The sequence below is a fragment of the Hyalella azteca genome, unplaced genomic scaffold (genome assembly GCF_000764305.2).
Source record: "Hyalella azteca isolate HAZT.00-mixed unplaced genomic scaffold, Hazt_2.0.2 contig8077, whole genome shotgun sequence".
NCBI classification, from domain to species: Eukaryota; Metazoa; Arthropoda; class Malacostraca; order Amphipoda; family Hyalellidae; genus Hyalella; species Hyalella azteca.
Genome location: NW_025938181.1, coordinates 375619 through 399411, shown reverse-complemented (window position 1 = coordinate 399411; position 23793 = coordinate 375619). Strand labels below are relative to the sequence as shown.

General features: G+C 41.9%; 1 protein-coding gene across 5 annotated transcripts in view; it reads right to left on the bottom strand.

Annotated features, from left to right (window-relative positions):
• Positions 1–4231: 4231 nt before the first annotated feature.
• Positions 4232–23793, bottom strand: part of LOC108675738 — a 51691-nt gene continuing 32129 nt past the window's right edge. For 3 of the 5 annotated variants that reach the window (XM_047881486.1, XM_018163765.2, XM_018163764.2), the window contains exons 2-4: positions 10349–14921; positions 7694–9670; positions 4232–5788 (exon numbers count right to left, since the gene is read on the bottom strand). In XM_047881486.1, the coding sequence (XP_047737442.1) occupies positions 5748–5788; positions 7694–9670; positions 10349–14870 (6540 nt within the window). In that variant the 5' untranslated portion in view covers positions 14871–14921 and the 3' untranslated portion in view covers positions 4232–5747. The remainder of the gene's footprint in view (positions 5789–7693; positions 9671–10348; positions 14922–23793) is intronic. The other 2 variants (XM_047881485.1, XM_018163766.2) reach the window with 2 other exon arrangements.

Below are 23793 nucleotides of genomic sequence, written 5' to 3'. Positions count from 1 at the left end.
CGATCAAATATCGGATCGTCTACAAGGCTATAATGTATTGAAAAATGTAACTCGAAGCAATTTATAGAACAAAAAAATTTATATGTCAATAGAAGTAAAAAATTCCATTCCATTTGGAACGCAGATCAAATGGAGGTGCTGCGTTCAATGAGGATTTGTTTTCTTCTTCTAATAAATCACATGACAGCAATTTGAGAATTATTTACATTAATGAAAAGACTATCGCTTTGACCATGGTTAGATAAAATCGACCACAAAGAGACCTACACATAAAAACAACGATGTTCTATAGTAAAGCTGGTTAACTTGCCGATTGTTCTATAAATAAATATACGAAACTATCACGTAAATCTGATGCTGCTCGTAAGCTTGCTTTTCGCTGATGCCAAGACCTACCAAGTGTACAACTTTAAAATAACGTCGATTAAACGATTGTTTAAGCGAAATCAAGTTAATGAACTCGTCATAAACGTTGTTTCAACGTCATTTGTCAGGAGAGGAACAATTAAGGGAGCTTTCAGGCGCTGTGCGCGGTGGCTGCCTCTGATGCGCTTCATACGCTCGCTCTGATATACGCTTCATACGCTCGCTCTGATATACGCTTCATACGCGCGCTCTGATATACGCTTCATACGCGCGCTCTGATATACGCTTCATACGCGCGCTCTGATATACGCTTCATACGCGCGCTCTGATATGCGCTTCATACGCGCGCTCTGATATGCGCTTCATACGCGCGCTCTGATATGCGCTTCATACGCGCGCTCTGATATACCTGTCTCTTATACACATCTAGATGTGTATAAGAGACAGCGTATGCATATACCTCCCGTATGCATATACCTCCCGTATGCATATACCTCCCGTATGCATATACCTCCCCGTATGGAATGCATACATGGAGGAGTATTGAATGCAACACGGATATATAATCATTGGAGGTCTTATAGGCATTTGGGCATTTACGAAATTACGAGGTACATGAGTGTAGATAGGGATTACAAATTGTTATTTCAATGTTATTGAATATTACAAACAGAATTAAATGCTGATACGAGGTATTGAATGAAACACGGTAGTCGCGAAATTTACTAAGTACACATGGTACTAAATGTGTACTTAGTAAATGTAATAAATATGTAATAAAATAAATGTAGTTTATTGCCGAATGCGTACTCTTGTTATTGACCATGTACACTAGGCATTAGATGTGTTTAACAGGTATATTAATTTGTAGGTTTATATAGTGTCAAATGTGAACCGTTTTTATTAAATGAAATATGCAGAGAATTGAATGTGAAACTTGATGCTTGATATGGAAACCGAATATTATATACGTACATGTATTGTAGACAGTGTACACATGTTTTTAAAATGGCACACTTTAGCACTTTATATTAAATGTGCCCACGGAGGCGCTAATATCAGATGACTGAATGGGATCTTAGCTCACATCAGGAATCCCTCGCACGTCAAAGAAAGTTCTTCCGTTAGGATATCGCAACACCTCCACACTCCACCCACCCTGTCCTCCACCAGCGCAACACATATAACACCCACTTGCCGCATAGACTCGGTTACTTCCTACACACTTCAGGATTTCACAGCTAGCCTTACTTAGTATATAACCAAGCTCAATTCACCTTGACGGTTTAAGCGTGAAAAAAAAAGTAAACAGACTAGCCTTTTCTTATAGAGTTGGCGGGAGAAGCTTTCATATGACACGTATTTCAGCCTTTACGTAAACCTGCATTTCCCGTTGACAAGTATAAGCCTGAGAAATACTGACAACACTCCTCTTTTGAAATTCACTGGGAATATTCAAAGCTACTGTAAAAAAGCTAAATTAATCTGTCATATAATTAAGATCTATGATTATTTCAGCTTCGTCATGTCGCGGAACGGAAGAAAGTTGCCACAATCACGGACAATGGTCACCGCAGGGCACCGTTATTGGCACGTACCTGTAGCAGACTTCAGGAACCGAGCGAGGCATCCTTGCATCTCGATCCTAGAGACCGTCACATGGCGTTGCACTATCCCAGGCATTGTAATCAAATTTTGTTAAAGCGCTTCACGGTATATTTGAAATTAAATTCCACAAGTGTTTCATTTCAAGTCATGAGAACAAACAAGTCCGCGAAGTGCACCTTAAATTGCTTAAAGGCTTAAGCTATGTGTTAACATCGGCAAACCTGAAATTATCCTGGTAATACTTCCTGAAGGCACTGCAATTAATCATTTATACCCACTTATCAACCGTACGCTAATCTTATAGAATTTGACAGTTATCAATGAAGAAAAGGTTTCGTAGCCAGTTCTCAACTAATGATATTGCCATTTCATAACCGAATGACTACACAAAATCAACTCGATCTTGGCATTCGTGCCCTTTCAAAACTAGTTGATCTAAAATCTAAATCAAATTAAAGGCCCTGCTATTATTTAACAAAATTAAATTTGTCGAGGTTGCCTTGAAGAAAGCATAATGTTATTATTACATTTAACAAAACTCTTCTTGGATAAATTAGTTACTTTCACAGTGATTGATGTTCCAGACAACAGTAATCTGCTATCAGCATGACTTCAACGCCCCAACGCGGTCAATGAGGAACTGGAAGACGACAGCTTTCGAGACTAGCGTTGCGCAGCGCCCACCACTAACGTGAGTTCACCGAATCCTTAATTCCTAACATATGAACATTCGAACGTTTCCAATAGACGCCTTCAACTTTATTGTAAAAAACGTGATGTGTGGTGACTGAGAGACTTTCTAGATAACATTTTGCACCTAATGTTGAGTTATATTGAACTATTTCTCCATTGAAAACTCGCTCGAAAGAAGTACCATTGGAATTGAAAATTGACAAATAAATAGTTTTCTTTCAGCTTGCACTGCACAGTGTACATCCTTTGGAACCCTTAGTGAATCGTGCAAATCTGCTCTTTTGCAGTATAACCTAGTCAATTTTTAAAAGTTTATATGGCTTATGAATATGAAAAGATATTATGCTTTCAACTAAACAGCTTAGTACAAACTGAGTGTTAGCCCCTGAATGGTATACGTCTATACGTTAAGCACTTACAGAAACCTTCGCATTATACACAAAAAACTAACATGGAATTTGCGAGACTTCGTCCATCGCAATCATCTAAATATTCGAAACTTTGAAATGAAAAGCTTTAGACGTTTACCAAAATTACTTGAATGCCTTCACTCGTATGTCACCAACGCTCGGTCGTTTGAGAGGAACTGACACGGGCGTCAAGACAAGAGCCCGAGACCGTGCAGTCTGGTGGTTCTCCGCCTAGTATTTACATGAGAATAAAATGCCTATTCTTCTAGCACCCTAGTAAGGGATGCGCTCGCACAATATATCATTAACAATTCCCCAAGAAAGGACTTGTGCTTCCCGCCCTGATTTTCCAAACATGGCACCGGTGTCTGTCACATGGAGCCAAATATTGAGTCTGCAACACCTGAACAGACAACGCTACTTTACGCAGTCGGAAAACTGGGACGGCAGTCACAAGTTTCCTTTAATTTTCCAAATGAATCACGAACATTTATTCGAAAAATAATGTCATTTGTACGAGAGCAAATAAAACAATAAGTGAAAGGGAAGAAGACTTTGGCACAGTTGTGTCGCATTGTCATCACCTTTAATCAGTCGTCTCTGACACGAACCTCGATGCCCGTCAAGGTTTTAATTTCACATAGCTCGCCAATACCAGCCCTAATTTGTTTTATGCTTATGAAGAAGTCACAGTTGATGGGAATACACTTGAATGTCAACAACACTCATTTATAATGAAAATTTTTCAATTTAATTTACAGTCATGTATGAATTTTTCCGCATAATTTTTCTTCGAGAAAAACTTTTTTTTGAATAGACTCTAATGTCTCCAGATCAAACTAGAGCAGTCGACGAAGCTTGGCTGACTGAGCCCACGTTTAAGGACCAAACAAGCATCGTTAGTCCATGCGCTTATCGGCGTTTAGAAACGTACAACATAAACTTACGACAATCATAGGATTCACGATCATTTCTCAAACAGTGTTAATGCTGCTCCGAATTAGAGTGAGAAGTCGCAGGTATAAGATTCTACGACGTTGCAACATTCCAGGGCTTGCAGAACAGGGAGCTCTTGGATAAACAACGCAGAAACGAGGGTAACAACGCAGAAAAGCTATCTAAGTAGTTGGTTAGTGAAATTCAATGAAAAGCAAGACGTTTAGTAGAGTATATTTGGATGGCAGAGGCACAGCAAACGATCACGATGCACTTCACCTCTTTATTAATTTATTGAGGGGAAGCATACAAAAACTATATAAAATAAGCAATAAAATTATCATTAATTAATTACCAATGGCCACAATTCAGCAATCAACGAATTACCTACGATTTATTTAATCCCTTATTGTTTCCAATCGGAAAGAAAACTAAACCGTGTTAATGTACCAATTTACTATAGTTTAGACGATAATGCTTATCAACCTGCAACAATTTTCAAGAGAGACATGAATTTTAAATTTGCCCGTCAGCAGACAAGAACGGTTTGCCAGGTAAATCGTTTTGGGAGAAGATGCCGTGGTGCAAGTATAAAGCTTTGCTGATCTATACTGTAAGCCAACTGTTGACTTCACTGTACATAAATGGAGAAATATAACGCAAAGCATCATCAGTCCACACACTGTAATGTTCAAGGCCCGCACGCTAAATAATACATATATCAAGTCGCTGTACACCCAACGTACTTATAAGATTGTAAACTTGGCGCTGTCCCCATACTATTTTTATGTTATCCTCACGTTGTGGAGTAAAACGGAAGTCGCTACTGCTGCATAGTGTAACCTATAACACCTTTCTGCATTCTGTATCCAATAACTTAAATTCTACGCTGTACAAATGGCACACGTTTGCTTACAAGCTAACCTACCCTAACTCAAGTTTCATCAGGGCTCCCTCTCTCACTTCGAGCGGACTCTTTGCAAGATCTTTCCTCGCAAACCACTCCACAATGAAAACAATGAGTGACCATGTTATTTTATCATGCACTTACAAAACTATAATGACCTTATGCGCAATGCTCTCATCAAATCTTTTTAATTTCATTGATAAAATAAACTAAATTTGGCACAGAAACAAATTTTTACATGTTTCGTACATAATATTTTATTAATACCTCTATCAGCGAATTATCGTTTACCGTCGATGGCTTAAAAGCTACATCATAATTCTACGATAGTCGACGGTTTGGCGATAATCGTTGCAATAATGCATGAGAGTCATCGCAAATATAAATAATTGTACGATGATCTAAGCATGTACGATCATCGGAACGTCTATAATCATAGAATATGCATGCATCGGCGAATGCTGTACCTGGTGACAATAAAGAGGATAATCAAGTTTGCGTTGAATATTTATATGAGATAAGATGTATAAGTTAACGTTGATTGAAACCATTTATCAGCTGTGGCTACGAGACAAGCACAGAACTTGAGGCGTGGGTTCACTGCAACCATCGCTTGATTAAGAATAGTTTTAGTAGGGGGAGGAGCGACGGTAGGAACTCTCGACGTGTTGCTGACGCGAACAGACATACTCCTCGCTTCAACAGCTGTCCAGCTCTTGTTCAATGAAGACGGTTTGCTGGGTTTTCATCTGAATAGGTCGTTCGTTTTTTGATCAACTGTTTAGTCAGTTTACTTGCTCTTCACCTGTTCCTCATCAATTGGCTGTTCACCTGTTCTTCACCTGGACACACTGTTCTACGTCGTTAGCTGGAGGGGAAAGACAAGAAAGACAAAACAAATGAACACCAAAAAACAGACAGAAGACTCAAGAAAAAGAGCAGACTGAAGGTCAATTCCTGGACCACTAATGCTGACGCAGCAAAAAAAGGTTTCGGAAGACCCAAAATGTCAGTCATTGTACACATTGTGTAATAACCATAAAATCTAGGTAGTTGTTAATCACTGATGCAGTGGAAATTCCAGGAGCAGTTAGCAACGACAGAAATAACAGGGTTTCAACAAAATAATTCAATAAAATATCATCGAACGAAGCATCTTATGTAGCGTAAAAGTTTAGGCATTTATATGAACATCGGTACTCATCAATTTGCACTCGAGATGAGTCAACAGTGTTATAAAGTAGCACTCAAACTTCCCAGGGCTGAGATGTGAGTGAGAATAAGTAAAACCAACTCCAAAGATTGATCCAAAAATGTGCATAGAATTGAACATAGTGAACAAAAATATAATGTGTTGACTACGAATGCAAGGGAACCTGGAAGTAAAATGCAAGTGTAAATAGGCATGCGGCAAATATACGAGCACGTGCAAGACCCAAATTTAAGAAAGCCTCAATATTCAATATATACCGAGCGCAAGAGCGTAAGCGAGGTTACTTCACATAAAGCCGTTAATAATTAGTTTCGGATATGAAGAGGACTCAATATAATCTCAATATACTATGAGTGTTATGCTCAAAAAGAATAAAAAGGTTATGAAGAGAATTACTGATGATATCTACAAGCAGTGCATAATTTATTTGAGATAAACTAAGTAGGAGTCGAAAAATATGTACAGTTAGAGAATTAATTAAATTGAAGAAAAATAGAACTATTCAAGCGGCAATAACGTGTCGCGCAAACTACTAGAGTGTCATTAGTCTCGAATTTTGAAAATCCTATTTCGAAAATACTATATTCTTAATGATACCCTCCCGAAGCTTTTTTGTTCTATATGGATTACACTCCCATAACTTAACCGTTTTTGCCACTTCGGATTAAGAATAACGATACATGATAGGACAACAAAAATGTAGGATTATACATGTCAATAGGAGTAGACATGCTTACCGTTGCTGCATGAGAAAATCTCACGCCCATACCGGATAGTGCATAATTCATATACGTTCATCATTTCTACTAAAGGTGCTTGTACAGCGTTCAGTGTACACGTGGGCAAGCATCAACCGCGACCGATTTTAGTAATACTTGCCTCGTGTAGAGGGGGATGACGTGTTGTAATACACTATTGATTGGGTGGTGATCTTTAGGAATGGGTCGCAAATTGGGAGAGAGGGCTGGTGTGCGAAATAATTATGCGAAAGGCATAAATTAATTATTACCAAACCATTATTACCAAACTAGTCCGTCTGGAGCCTCTAAAGGCAAACACTCGCGGTTTCCCCGATGAGAAAATACTGTCATAAAGTACTTGCCTTGTGTATAAACCCACTGGCAGGTAAAACTGAAGACAATGACTTGTAACCGGTACTACTGTTTTCTAAAATTTGTCACGTGTCAAGTTAAACCACAAATTACCAAGGCAGTGGCAGACAGAAGAGCATCTCGTTCGTGTCTGGTGCATGGAGTTAACAGTGCAGTACGCTTACCTAAGTTACTTATTAATAAAAATTCAGATGTCGTAGTTCATGTCAACCAAAAAGCATATCTTTCATGCCCAAAAATCTTGACAGGCTTCATTCTAGAGCAACTACAAAGCTAAATCATCCACAGAGAGCCAGAACTACAGAGGCCAAGGCAAGCAATAGGGCAAATGCATCGAGTACACTAATGCCCGAAATGAGCGTGAGCATTGCCAGCAAGTAGCAGTAACCAAGGAACATCTCTAGCCAATCGAAGTCACTGAATACGTCCGATTGTGCACACGTCTCACCTGTTACGTCATCTGACGACTGTGGACGGACAAGATCCGGCGTGTGACTTTCCCGTGATAATGGCTCGACAGGCGGATAAGGTGCCTCGCGAACATCGTCCAGTTGGGTATGATTTTCTGAATAGTCTTGATGATTTTCTGACGCGTCTTGATTTTGACTATTTTCTGACGCGTCTTGATTTTGACTATTTTCTGACGCGTCTTGATTTTGACTATTTTCTGAGGCATCTTGATGTTGATGATTGTCTGAGGCGTCTTGATGTCGATGATTTTCTGAGGCATCTTTATGTCGATGATTTTCTGAGGCGTCTTGATGTCGATGATTGTCTGAGGCGTCTTGATGTCGATGATTTTCCGAAGCGTCTTGATGTTGAAGATTTCCCGAGGTATCTTGATGTTGATGTGTGACTGAGGACTCTAATTGTAAAGGTTTGGCCATTTCTTCATGCCTTGGATTCATGCCAGACGTGACTTCTTTACATTCCTCATTTGTTTCATTGTCATGGAATTTTATAAGCCGCTTCACACAGACGTCAACATGGTTGGTTTGTCGCTTCAACTGATCTCCCTTTGAAGTATCACAAACCTCATTTTTTTCAAGACCTATATCGGCTTGCAATTCGTCGTGTTGATATCCATCAAGCTCCAGCATCTCTGCCGAATTACTTTTTGCCTCCGAAACATTCATTTGTTGCTCAAGTGAGCAAGAGTCAGGCGGAATTTCCATATCTAGTTCATCAGGATCAACAAATTCAACGGCATGAATTTTTATCAGTGATTGGACTGAATGCGGTTTCATAAGAGCGCAGCTAATCGATTTATTTTTGGCAGTTTCCTTGATGTCAGGGTTTAACAAAATACCGCTTTGAGTCGTAGAAGCTGCAAATTTCGTCGAATAAAATTCGCTTTCTCCTGATATGCGCCTCTGAGAAGGTTCACTGCGAATTTTTTCAACCCTTTCAAAGTCTTCGTCCATTTTGTGGGGTAAATTCTTAGAAATTAAGGCAGATTCAATAGCTGTAGACCCTGTGTACATACTGCTGGATTTTTGGACAATGTTCTCGGCACTACTGGACTGAACGGTGGGTAACTCTGAAGCAAAGTTACAATTCTGACGAGTCGTTTGCAACTGTTGAAAATCTTTGGTAAAACTGCAATCAATATCTCGAAAAGATAACTTTTTACTAGACTTTTCTGCTCTCACTATTTTGCTTGGGCTTGGAGTAACTTTGAGCATCATATCCTTCCTTTTATTAAGTTCATTTTTCTTAGCTTCATTCGAAGCCTCGTGTGGATTGTCAATACCCTCGTCTACTTGGTTCGTCTTGGTCGAAGTCCCATGATAAATCTGACTGCTTAGCTCAACGGCCACGTCGAGAACGATCTTCGAGGCGTTGGCAATGGTCATCCCCGAATGTGTTTGTTCTTGAGCAAGAATCTCAGAGCGATCGTCGTCCTGATGATTCATGCTTTCGTATTCTGAATGGCTTTCGTCTTCCGTTTCATCATCACTCCTCAAGTACCGCGGCTCGTTAGAGTACACCAACTCTGATTTATCAGTGATTGTTCTGACTTCTTCCAGTATTTCTGCATTACAGAAGTCATTTGTATTCTTAGTATTCTTTGCCAAATGTTGTGCTTCCTCTGACGATCCGCTTTCAACCGGCTTAGAGGATTCAGTATAATTTTTTATTATAATGTCTCCACCGAGTATAATATCATTTTTGTCTGCAGCGGAGGATTGAACTAAGTGTGCATTCTCATTACACAAATCAGAACAATTCTCCAGCGATGAAACTTTTACGCTATTTTCAATTAATTCTTCCTTGTGATCCAAAGGTGCGTTTTGGGAAGACCAAGAGTCACGACGACTGCCATGACCCGGTGGCGGGATGGAAGAGGACCTCGCAGGTGGTTTGGGCGAGGCCTTAACCATGGATGCTTTACAATTGTCATCACTTCTGTCAGCGCAACGACCTATAGAATCAACAAGATTTGGATCAGAAAATAAGTATTCTCTACTGGATAGGTATTGATCAATTACTCGATCATCAAGTAATTTGACGCCACTATGTTCATACGGTGATTCGGTTTTGCTATCATAAAGACTACATTTTCGAGATGTTCGAATAAATTTCTGATCAGGAGCTATGGATGGTAACGAATTTGCCCTCTTGGCTCGTCTTAATACCGACTCCGATGCTACAACCATCGAATTGACCTTGTTAGTGTAAGTAGCAGCTTGAACAGGCAAAGAAGACGTTTCCGAACTACCAAACCCCAAGGCATCGTAAGCACCATCGTTAGACAAGCTCCTCGTGAAATTGTTAGTCAAACCAGCACCAAACTCATTGCCTGAAGATAACAAGCCACAAGATTTGCCAAGAGAATTAGTTTTTACATTATGAGAGTTACTGGTAGAGAAAATACGCGAAACAATCTTTGAAGTGAGAGGCTCTTTAGAAGATTTATTAGCCAATGTTGTGGTCAGAGAAGGAAGACTGAAGTCCAACATAGAAGACGAGGCATGTAAAGATTGCCGAGCTTGAGAAGATACATAAGTAATAGATTGCTGAAGATTTGAAGAAAGAGGAGCTGAAGAAGTCACGTCAGGGACATTATTAATTTCAGGACTACAAGGAAGTACACATTTACCTTCACTGCTCGCTGATCCCATAGCCATCGACAAGCGGATGGCATTCATGATATTGTGTTTGGCGCTCTTAACTTCATACTTCTGGTAGGCACTTAATGGGTTCTGGCTTTCATCATTTATACCAGTTGTGTTTTCAGGTGATCGAGGTTTTTCCGCAAGATGAATGTTGGCCGGTGACTTCTTTTCCAAACTTGTGTTCGCAACTTCAGATGTTATTTCCGAAGATCGTGATCGATCGGCAGAAGAAGAACGAGTTCTATAACTTGGGGCGTAGACTCGACTGTAAGTAGTGGGTTTAGTTTGCGGTTTGTAAACTTCATCGTCATTCTCGGTGTTAGAAATTGTCGAAATGAGCGACTCGAGTTGAGCGACAGGGAGTGCTGAAGCTGCGGATGCCGTACTATCAACTGTGGGTAAGGCAGGAGTTGTCATTGGTTTACGATCTTCAGCCTTTTTCTCTATCAAATAAAACGGCTTAGGCTTATTGTTGAAGACACTGTCAGAGGGCCTATACAAGGTTTTGGTGATTAAACCCTCATTAGTCGAAGCGTGGTTAAGAGCTTGGATTTTGACTAGGCGTGGAGCAGTGAGATCAGTAGATGTGCCGTGGGCGCTAGAAGTATCAGAAAAAAATGGCACCTCGCATGTCAAAGCTAGCATGTCCATAGAGAATTCATCGGGTCCTCCAGTCGGAGCCCGCGCTTCTCTGATGATGGCACTGCGAATGTCCGGCTGGGACACAGCTTTCGTCGAGCTAAGATCAGCATTTATTTCAGGATCATTGAGGTGAGCGCGGTCAAGCCAGCTGGGAGTATTACGGTTGCTGCGCAGATACTGGACATCAGAGCTACTCTCATCAAATGGTAAATCACGATGACCATTTCTCTTGGCTTCGTTGTGATGTTTTACTTTTCTCGGCGTTTGGGAACGGTTCTGATCTCCACGTGTGGGTTTGTGAACCTTTACTCGATCCGCTGACTGAGAGCGCATGTTTCGCCTGGTAGCCGAATCGTTGCATTCCGAAAATAACTCATCGAATCCTGAAGCGTTAATAGACTTTCCACGCTGATCCCGTCTTAGGTTCCTGAACGCTAGATCATCCATCGCAGGATCAGGCACCGCCCGTGGCAAAGACTTGGACTTACAGAGATCATTTGGCTGAAGATGTAGGTAATTATTGGGAGAAGCTTGGGTCGTAGGTCCAATTGGGATGCCAAAGGGTGGTTGAGGATCTATGACTTTCAATGCGTTGGCTCTCTTGATGCTACGTAAGGAAGCATCGTCATGAACGATGTCAGGCTCATGCTTTGACCCTCTCGGTTGACTCAACTCTGGCTCAGAGGCTGAGAGGTGGGCTTGCGATATCAAGAGATAACTAGGGGTAATTTGAAGAGCCTTCAAAGCATCTGATGAAGTCTTGGCACTTTGAAGACACCTACGGTAATGCATATCATCTTTTCCAGAATTCGAGTGATCTTTTTTGCGGCCAGTGCTCGGAGTGCGCGATCGGCCTCTGTCATTTTGAGTAGCGCTGGCCAACCCATCATCATGAAACTCCTGACTGTCGTCTAGACTGTCATCTCCGTCAAGCTTCAAGCTTCGATAAAGCTCCTCCAATTCATGCAAAGCCTCCTCAAAATTGGCGCACCGACTTTTTTCGAGTTTTCTCTTTTCTCTTCGATATGCTTCTTCAAACTGCCTCTGCTTTTCAGCTTTAGTTTGTAGCAAGTTTCTTTCCTTTTCTAAAATCAGTTGCATTTCCCTTTTGGCCTTTTCAAGAGAAGCCATATTGTGACGCGACCCGTTCGTGGCCTCAGAGGTTCCTTCCGAATGCTTAGCTTCTCGCGTCAAAAATTGGGTGCGTTTAGCAGGTGTTGGTCTGGAAACTGGACTAGCTAAGTCACTACGACTAGACAACGAACTAGTGGACTCGGCCTTGATGGAATTGCCCTTTAATTTCATTTTATTAATTAAAACATCGTTAAATACTGCTTGCTGAGCGGTTCCATCAGCCTTTGGAGTACTTGATCTCGAGGAGTCGCTCACAATATTTCCGTTGACCATGTACGCAGCAGGGCACGTCCTTGAGTTATCCCGCTGATTAATTTTCTGTCTCCAGACGACATTTATTTGTCCGATCCGATCGTTTTCATTGACATCCGATTGAGGCGAAGGAGCTTCTACTTTCTGGCTTGCAAAGGTAAAGTTTTGTTCTCTGTTTATTTGTGCTTGAGGAGATTGTGCGTGATACGTGGCAGGAAGTGGAGGCAACGATACAGAATGAATTTGAGACAAAACCTGAGAATCCGCAATCGATGTGCTCGGTGATGACAAAGGCATCACTGTGGACTGTCTGGTTTGGGACAGAATAGCACGGATACCTTGGCTCGCTGTCGTGCATTTGTTCAACTGATTTTGACTGCCACTGGGAGATTCGCGGTGTAAGTTTTCAAAGGAGTACGAAAATGGACGATGATCAGCAGGAGAAACTATCAGTCTTCGTTCTCTGGGAGGTGGAGGAGGAGGCGTAGCTCGAGATTTGCCAGGGTCACTGGAGGGTGGAGTGTTGGGTTTGTTGATGTCGCAGTCATAGGAGACACTTCTATGATTCTTTAGGTCACCCATACTCAACGTGTCACACGGCAGTCGTCTATTAAGCGACATGTTCCCGTTGTAATCCCCCAGGGTAGATCTGAAGCCATTTTGATTACTGTTAGAGTGCGCAGTATTTTTGATGTGGACCGAATGAAAATGCCTCATCTGCGCAATATTCTGGCGAGAAGTGTCTGGCATTCCGGTCGCAATGTTGGCTCGACGACTCGAGTCGGGAGTTGCTGGTGGCGTTTGCAAAACGACGGAATCAAATTCATTTGATTCTTGATAGACAACGTCAGCTGACCATCTCGGCTTTGGAGGTTTGTGAGGTTCTTGTCCACTCTTTTCTTCGTCTGTTTTTCTGTTTCTTTCAGATTCAAGCTTTTGAAGTTTCTGAATTTCCAAAATTCTAGCTTGGACTGCAGCCTTATTCTTTTTGTCTTTCTCGGTCTCATTTCGCAAGGTCTCGAGCTCGTGAGATTTCCTACGCAAGTACCTCTCCGTTCGTGCTGCCTTAGATCGTCGAGTTAACGACCCAGTTCTATTGAGACTGTGCCCACTTCCGTACATCGATTGAGAAGAAATAGATTTTTCGTCCTCATCAGAACTAGAATCACGCACTTTCGTACGGATACTTTCAGCTCGGGTTTTCAATGCTTGCCGACGCTCTTTCCTAGCAACATTATCGATACTGGAGGATCGTTTGCTCAAAGTGCTAGGATGATCGTTGTTAGAGCTGAAGAACTGCCCGGCTAAATTGGGCATAATTGAATCATGCGAGGCTGAAACAGCTTTCTTACTAAGTTCTCCTGGAGCTGGAATAAGAACAGGAATTCCCAAAGGCTGCCCCAAAGATGCGGTAGAGTTGTTGTTGCGTGCTAGGATTTTTTCAGGCGCGACTCTAACTATGGTGTGTCCATCTCGAGACACGGTGAATCTAGATGAAGGACGGGACGTTGACGATGTAGATATGGTCGCCCCTGTTGGGCTTGCTTGCGTGGGGGGTATAGCTTTAGTTTTCTGTTCGTCGCCACTGCTTGGGGAATCTTTCGAATCATTTTTCCGGCGTTTTTTGAACATTTCCAAGAGGGAACGCTTGCTCTTCTTTTCGATGGAATTTTCATTTCGGTCTTTTGACTGATAATTTTCTGGTGTGGAGTAACGAACTGGTTTTCGTTGCATTTGACCATTTTCAACCGAGGTGGGCAGAGGTTGTTGTGGCCTTTGAGGTTTGTTGTGAGGTGTTGAATGAGCCGCAGGGTTGGAGCCCGCATTGAAGGGTTGCTCAAGAGGAAGCGCTCGTGGCGAAACAGGCTGTCGATTTTGAGGAAGTATTTCAGTGTGCCTTTTATCTTGAGCACCAAGATCATCTCGAGATGTTCCACCGTTCATGTAAAATGATGCTGGATTGAATCCATCCTGGCAGTGCAGTGCGCGAACAGAGGCATTAGGATTGATGGGTACGCCATTGGAATTTCTGGTGGGCGTTGGACTTCTGTTGGCAAACGCTTCTCGAAAAGAAGTTTGCGGGGTAGAATGAGGGTTCGGTCGCACGTAATATCCTGGCAATGATTTTGTCTTCTGATGAAGATCTTTAGTGTCGTACTTGGTTTCACTCAACGGATACTGACTAGCAGGCGGATGGCTAACGTGCTGCGAGTGAAGTGAAACAGAGCATTGAGTTTGGGGTAACCGTAGCGTGTGGTTGGGTGACTCATAGCTGTTGTGTTGATGGAATGGGGGAGTGGAGGGATGATGATGGAGTGGCAGGTGTTGAAGTGAGCCGTGCTGGGGGATGACAGCGTTCGTAGATAAAGGTTGCTGGGATGACGGGTGTTGGCGTGAGCCGGGCTGGGTGATGATGGGGGAGGAGGAGGACGAAGAGAAGGGCGAGGTCCTGACGAAGGGATGACTCCCGTCGCCCATTCCGCCCGCCCCTCCCCTCCTCACCTGCCGTCCCCCGTTACTCTGGATGTTCTGAAAAATAAAAAATAGTATAAATATTAAGGCTTTTAAATAAATTAGAAAAAGCAATACAAAACTTCAAGCAAAGTGATTTAATGCAATGAGCAACGCAACGAGAACGAATCGAAATGTTTTATCATCCGGTGTTAAAAAATTAAAATAAATTTATAACGGTACAGAACCAACAGGGTAGACTTTAGGCAACAATTTATTCCACGAGGTTTAATATTAGCGCATCAAAGCTCCCTAAATAACCCCCGCCCTCGCCCATTTGTTTAATGCACTGCAGCGCGAGAAGGTCGCGCAGCCTAAACTATATCAGATGGTTTATAAACCTGCTTTGGTTAGGGCCAGCGGGGAAAAAATTAGGCGGAAAATCAATAGAGATCAACGTAGACACCGCAATGGTAGCGAAGCAAACGCAGGTAATTAAGAAGACGCCACTTCACGTAATTCTTCTCATCCGTTTTGATAATTCTTCACATCCGCAATTCTTCACATCCGTTTTCTGCATAAATATAATATTATTATGAGCATGCTCCAATTAAGAATAACAACAGCGATTGGTACACACACGTAGAAATGAATGCCAAGCAAAACCACAACTGGCGAGAGCATCAAGCAAGCAATGGCTAGAGCGACGACCCGCGAACTGCGCGCGCGACGTCACCGAAACAAGCGCCTTCACTCTTATAGACTTGGCCGCGCCTCGGGCTCTACAGCCCCTGCTGTAGGTGTCATCATAGTCCGTTCCTCCCAAAACGTGGGTGTCGTCAACGCACGCTATTAGCCTATGGATGTAGTCATCGCATGCTATTAGCCACCATGAAGGTTGTCACTGCACGCTATTAGCCTATGGATGTAGTCACTGCACGCTATTAGCCTATGGATGTAGTCACTGCACGCTATTAATGCCTATGGATGTTGTCACTGCACGCTTTTAGTCTATGGATGTTGTCACTGCACGCTATTAGTCACCATGAATATTGTCAACGCACGCTATCAGCCACCATGAAGGTTGTCACTGCAAGCTATTCCCCCGCCATGGGTGTTGTCAACTCTCCCACCGCATCGTGTCTGCTTGTACTGAACACTGTTAACAGCGTCCAGTGATGGCGACTGGCACTGTACACTGTAAACGCGCAGTGTGCAGCATGCACTGTACACTGTAAAGTGTGGACTGTAAACAATGCTTCTAGAACTCAGTTAAGCGCACCACTATATATAGCAGCACGCAAATGTTGCCAAAGTCATGAAAAATGTTCAAGTAATTATTTTTACATCGCGCAAAAATGTTTACTGCTCAACATAAGTAATCAGGCAAAAAATGTTCACTGCTCAACATAAGTAATTAGACAAAAAAGTTTTTAGTGCTCAACATAAGCAATCAGGCAAAAATTTCAGACTTTTGCCACACGTCAGCCAACTGGCCATAACGTTTACCTTCAAGTATAAACGGTACAATTATTATCTCAGTAAGTAAGACATGATGAAAGTAAAATAACTCAAGTAGGGTCAATATGTAATATTAGTGGGACGTGGTAGTATTTTGATGTGCGAGTCGAAACAGGTTACAAAAAGATAAGGAATTACTGTTGCACACAAGGACCGCGTCATGGGTGCAGTCACTATACACTGCAAACATATAGGGGGAAAGCTGTTCCTGGTTCGCTACATTATACATCAGTGTAGCATGCATCTGAATGTTAATATCGTCATGGTCAGTCAGAGACTCGCATTTTTGTGGTGTATTCACGTTCAGTTGTATATGCAATGTTCATCGCAAAAACTGTAAATTATCGAGGCATTCAATGTAAAACGAATCATCGCGAGTAGAACTTGCACTTCGAGCCGACGACAACCCATGTGAAGATGGATGGCGCAGCCTTCGATCAGCACGAGTCTTTTAATCTCAAGTAGCATCCGTAAGATTTTATCGAAGGCACTCAAACGAAGACAAGCGTTGCTGGTATTCTAGTTTGCCATCAATAAATTAGCTTGCGCGAGTGCCAGCACTAAAAATAATCCCAGCTTGAAAGAGCATCGAAAGACATGACCGCGACCAAGTCGGCAAACGCTTCATGAACCTTCGCTGCTGCTGGCAACTAATACATGCTTTAATGAGGCTGAGAAGACTGCATGATTTAGTCACTTGCATGCAAGCCAGTCTTTACATCGTCACTTGTAATTCCTCGTCGTCATATCTTTTTAAATCAGAGTTTTATTCCAATTATTCGCCATGACCTAATATAGTCTCCTTGCCATAGGCTCATATATAATTATCTCCAGCCCTGCAGCATTTACTTATGCTCTCCACCTAAACAAAGAATCCGAAAATTACTCGTACAAAAAAGACTTGCTTAGCGAGAAAGTCGGCAGAAATGTCAGTGGAAATAAATGTGCAAACCCGAGCAAGAATTTCCTGTTGGACGTACACGAAAGAAGCGAAGGTATTTGATGACGCTGAGACCGCGTTACCGAAAGCATGAGAATAGACGTCGGGCTTCAGCGTCGCATGTAGCTGTAGACTCGCGGGCACAATTAACATTTTTGCACTGTTAACACGTGTGCACTGTTTACAAGCGTGCACTGTTAACAAGCGTGCAATGTTTACACGTGTGCACTGTTTACAAGCGTGCACTGTTAACACGTGTGCACCTGTCTCTTATACACATCTAGATGTGTATAAGAGACAGTAGAGACGCCGTGACACACTTCGTTAGACACCTCAAGTAGCAGTGACACGTAGTGACGCAGTGAAACGGACACACCAAGCGGCAGTGACACGTAAAGACGTCGTGACACAATTCGTGACACAACTCAATTAGCAGGCAGTGACACGTAGTGACGCAGTGACACACTTCGTGACACACCAAGCGGCAGTGACACAATTTTTTCTATAGCTTGTTAAGCAGTGACACACTTCGTGATATTTACTGATATGAGTGATATACCAAGCGGCAGTGACACTTCGTGACACACCAAGCAGCAGTAACACGTCATGGCGCAGTAGAGTCAGAAACCTCGGTAACCTTAAACTTTTAATCACATCATTTTAATCGCATTTCAAAATCACAAAATTCTATACTTTGAATTCAATGAAACATTTTGTAAATGAGCAACAGCGCATAGGTAAATCCTCTGTAAAAAAAGAATAATTAATAATACGAACACAATATTTACTTTCTGTTGCAAATCTTAGTACACTTTAAAGTTTGGAAAAGTAGCAGCCCCAGTTGTTAGTTTAAAGAAAAATGCACCTGACTATACCAACTCAAATTCGCATTCTCATACACTCATTATTTTTCTTGCTGTATCTTTTTCTGTTTGATGCCAATTTGTATGAGTGTGACTCGTGTGAACTGCACTTATATAGAAAAATTGTGAAACGTCATAGTTATGCCCAAAATTTGTGAAAGAAAACTTGAGCAATAGCAGAAAACGGAAAACAATTTCAGCGTAAACAATCACGACTTTACATTCTGCTCGGCAAATCATGACAGTGACATGAGCTCAAATACAAACTCTTTCTGCAAAAGTTCATTACAGTCCTACAGTCTACAGATTACATTAAATCACATGATCAAGATAAAAACAGCTCAAATTAAGGACGCAAAACATAAATACCGGTCAAGTGCACTTAAGAAAACTTCGCGAAGAAAAAACATAATAATTTCATCAGTACTTAGAATTTTGCCTGAATAACCAACACGGAAGTCAAAGATGACAGAATCGTTTCCTTAGCTGAAGATGCCGCTGAACAATTTTTAGCGAAAAAAAACAAAGGCAATGCACATAAGAGTACATGGAGTATTACATTAACAAAATTTGATACGGCACAATAGATCACGATTGCTGGCTTGAAGTAAACTCAGATGCCGGGCGCCGGGCGGCAAGCTCGACAATCGATGGCCCAGTCTGGGTCATGTGGGCAAGGGCAAGGGCTGCATGATGAATGAGGGTACGAGAATATCAACGACAAAAATGCGGATTGTTAAAAGACCTGATACAGCAGTCAGTAGAGAAAAGGTAATGATATAAAATAAAAATAGCAAGAAACTATGCGAAAAAGCAATCGATGCATCATCAAAATTACCAAAGGCGATTATCACACTTGTTACTTTTAAAATTTCTGTCACTGTCAACTAATTGGCTTTTAATATCTGTATTAGCATTTAGAATGTTAGAATGAAACCTCATTTACTATCAGAAATATGGCCAGACACCTTAGGTAAAAACGACACAGTAAGCAAGGCAGCCTGTGTGTACAGTCTCACGGTGGTGACTCTAACGTTGGGAGTCAAGATACGAGCTCGATCATGTCACTGCCCTGTGCGTTGTTATGAGCGAGTCATCTGGGCATGCGTTGCGCACACGGAATTCAAGATGGCGTATCTTGGAAATCATAAACCCTCATCACAGATATTAAACTATTAAACTTCATCTGTTTAGATTTGAAAGTTCGTATTCCTGGTTTCGGTATCTATAAATTCAATTATAAATCTGCGTGAATTTCATTTAATAAACATCCCACTGATAAATAACATTTGTCGAAATAGTCCTATCCTGGTCACGAAATTTCAGATGCATTTTGTCTCAATTCCCATTGAACATTGAAAATGTTGTGTTGAACATTGAAAGTTTTTTTTTGCATAATTTATTCAGTCATGATTTGATATTGAAAATATTTTACTGCGTAATAAATTGATGCTTTTTAGAAGGCGTTGTGCAATAATAGAAATAGAACTTCCAACTCATTGAAGCAGATTGGTGCAGCCGGTAAAGGCGACAGTTGGGCTAGCGGTGCGGGCCCGATCATCGGAAATTCAGTAGCACCAAACCAAAGATAATCAAGATCAGCTTATCGCAGGCGCCTAACCTTCATTGACGAACATCAACGTGCTTAGCATTTTTTTTATTCACGTATTTACCCGAATCTTTAGTTCAATTTTGCCAGGATAGAAAAATTACTCCGGGTCGGTATCCACTACACGAGCGGCGTCAATGAAAAAAGAGCAGGCGAGCTTTTATTATTCTGATGTTATTGACAACATTAGCGTACTGCGGCTTGTACGAATATCCTGTTGCTCGAAAAACATGTATTTTCAACTGAATAACTAGAATATATTACTGAATATCATTACCTAAAAAGTATGATAAAACTAGTTGGTGTTGGTAATATGGGAAATTCAACTCTCAATTGAATTCATTATTTTCACGAGGAATGCGGTTATCTATACTAAATTAGTAGGACATTACGTACCCGCGCCGCAACTACCCAGTGAAAATTTACAGACGCGGCAGCTTCTGATTTGGATCACCAGAAGCTGGGGCGACTCTAAATTTTGTTAGGGAAAATAGAGACCTGCACTGCCTGGGCTGTCACGACGAACCATTAGCGGCAATTGCAGGTCAAAGGAATGGACGGGGAACCAGAACCGTGACCCTGGCCTCTTGTCGGGATAATCAGGGACGGAATTAGGCGATGACCTTTGTTGGAAGCTAATTCTGTTCCCCCTACTAAATTACAGAAGTTTATTATAGGGTTTACAATTTCTTTCATCAGTCGAGTCTGCTTTAAAATTATACTCTCGGGATAATGTGCGCATTGGGACACTTTTCTTACACAAATTATACCAGATTGCTACACGCTTCTCTATTTGCAAATAGCAACAACAAACTGCAGAACAAAGATGGTTTCATACTAGTAAATGATGAAAGTTTTTAGCATCAATAAATCAATCACAACGCAGCAAGCAATATGCATAATTGTGACGTAATAAACTGACACGATTTGTATCAATAAAATCTCCATTCAAAGTGATTACAGATATACATCTCATTTCCAGGCCAAGTTGCTGAACAGGTTTACATATAACTATGTAAAATTTAATAATTTCGCGATGTTGGACTCACAAATAAATAAAGTCAGGTGCATTCGGTCCAAAATAAGAGTAAGTACTTAGCAATAAAAAAATGCCACAAAAACTCACCATATCTTGATAGAAAATGTTCTGGAGTAAAGTGCTATTAGTAGAACACTCTCAACTCTCAAATATCAGTCCAATAAGTTGGCACAGTGGAATTTCAAAAACAAATGTTAAAACACAAATAGGCTAAAAAAATTTTGGCAACGAAGGAAAACACAAGCAGCAACCTATCTATTTAAAATTTGGTGTTAAAAACTGAAGGCATCATTCAAACGGGGCTTCTGTTCAAAAATATGCAGGAACATAAAATTCGCAAGTCGGAAACACCGGAAGTGGACGCTGAAATCTTAAAGTCATGCAATATCGGATACAAGGACGTTGCACCGAACTCTGCGGCTCTGTCGTGCTCGACATTTTTAAATATTCTCTAAAAAATTACCCCTCACCATGACCATCTTTTAAAACTCCTACCTAATTTGAATTTTTGCGATCAGAATAACAAGAAAGAATTCTTTGAGTTTGAATTATGAGGCGTTACAGAATTCTAACGGCTTCTTCAAGGCATTTCCAACGGAGTTTCAAGGCATTTTCAACGGATCAGATGGGATGGAACTCGCGGCTCGTACCATTCACGCTCCTCTGTCACGGCACAGTGATTTAGTGTTATTTTGTTCCAGATTCAGCAATGATTTAGTGATGTTTTGTGCCTCAAGAAATTGCATCGTTCATCATTTCTTTGGGCAAAGAAAAGGGATATGCCATTACAAAGAAATATACGAACAACTTCACGGATCACCAGTCCCGCTACGAATGATTTAGACTCCCTCGTAATTAAAAGCAATTTAAAGAGTTAGCAACGGTGCTTGTCAAATAAGCACGTAACGTAGCGAGCTTTGGGTTGCGTAGACACGAGAAAAGTAACGCGAAAATTGAGGCAGCAGAAGCATTGAAGACAAGTGACTACTGAGGCAGCAGAGGCATAGAAGATACGTGACAACTGAGGCAGCAGAAGCATAAAAGATACGTGACAACTGAGGCAGCAGAAGCATAAAAGATACGTGACAACTGAGGCAGCAGAAGCATAAAAGATACGTGACAACTGAAGCAGCAGAAGCATTGAAGACAAGTGACAACTGAGGCAGCAGAAGCATAAAAGACAAGTGACAACTGAGGCTGCAGAGGCATAGAAGATACATGACAACTGAGGCAACAGAAGCATGAAAATTTCGCGACAACTGAAGCAGCAGAAACATGAAAGATTCGTGGCAACTGAGGCAGCAGTAGCATGGCAGCTTCGTGAGAACTCGGGCAACATATAAGCATAAAAGATTCATAGGTACTTGAACACTGAAACGGCAGAAGATATCACGATCGAGCTTTGGGAAGCTCGATCAAACAAAGCTGGTCTCATGACCTGAGAAGGTCTTGCGGTCGGGGCAAGTTCACTGCCACGCTCTGCAGTGGTACAATTGGTCGCTTCCTCAAATGATGAGCTCTCTCTCTTGGCATGACGTGTTGGGCTGATCAAGTTTCTGATTGAAAATCCCTCTTGCAAGTGAGTCCAAACCCGCAGAAGTTGAGCGAGGTCAAACCTTGCGCGCGAGCATTACAACTCTCGAGAATTGTAAGTAACGATCGACTGGTTAACTACAAGTCGCACTAGTACTGGAGTGACAAGAAAGCTTCCATCCAAATGTTACCAGTCGGCCTTCAATCGAATTTTTCTCTCCGCAGTAGACTACGGAGCTCGAAGTCAGGAGAACCGTTGGCAGACTGAATTAAGGAGTTTTTTCATTTTCCAGCAAACGTTCTTAAACGTCATTTCTCTCGCGCAACACGGGAAAAGAATTCAGCATGCAGTGATAATTAGATTCAGTGCAGCAGGCGCCGCGATCCGTTCCAGTGAAGCATGCAGCACATGGCTGAAGCTGTGCAGCTTTCAGCACACGGCTGAAGCTGTGCAGCATGCAGCACCCGGCCGAGGCAGTGCAGCATGCAGCACCCGGCCGAGGCAGTGCAGCATGCAGCACCCGGGCGAGGCAGTGCAGCATGCAGCACCCGGCCAAGGTAGTGCTGCATATGCTGCACGTCAGACGAGGGCTTTCTCCGTTCACTCGAAGCTGGTCTCACTCAAGCACGCACGCTGCACGGCGCTTGCAGCCTCTGCATAGTTCAACTTCACATTCACTTTGTTTGTTATTTACGTTTCCATTTAACTCTACCACCAAGTTACCAACCATCCCTTACTCCTCCTTGCACTTCACTCTCCATCCCTTACTACCTGCCCTTTTCCCCGCCATCCTCTACTCCACGTACCTCATGACATCCCCCCCAAGAGGACAGCCCCGAGTATCACGGTCCACTCGTGTCCAACCTTCCGTTCTGAAGTCGCTCATCGTTAGCGATTCTCGATTCTATTTCTATCCACTATTCTCTTAAGTACTCGTTCATCAATATTCGTCGATACTCTTAAATACTCATTCATCAATATTCATCGATATTATTGTTCGTAAGAAATAATATTCACGTGCAATGAAGGAAAGAATAATCCGTTAAGCAAAGTTACTACACAGCTTGGACATCAACAACGGCCATTACTACACAACGATCATGAGAGTCTCGATCTCTGCTGAGTCTAGCTAGTGCGTAACAGTTGCGTAAGAGACGTTGTGTTTCCTCGTGAAAGTTGCGTAAGGCGTAAGACGAACCTGTGTCGTCCTTTCTAGCGACATGCAAAGCATGCATGTACGCAGGCAATTAACCAGCCGGCTCACAACATCCACCTGAATCCGAGCAGCTGGAATTCAAGTACGTGTACGTTGGGAGCTATGATTCACACCTATGAGCCGAAGCCATTACTTGACTTTTGTTTAAGGACATGTTGACCGTTTTCAATATTCGTACATAGAGGCACTGCACTCTTTACTGTGGTATACGGGCGTTGAAGCCAGAGA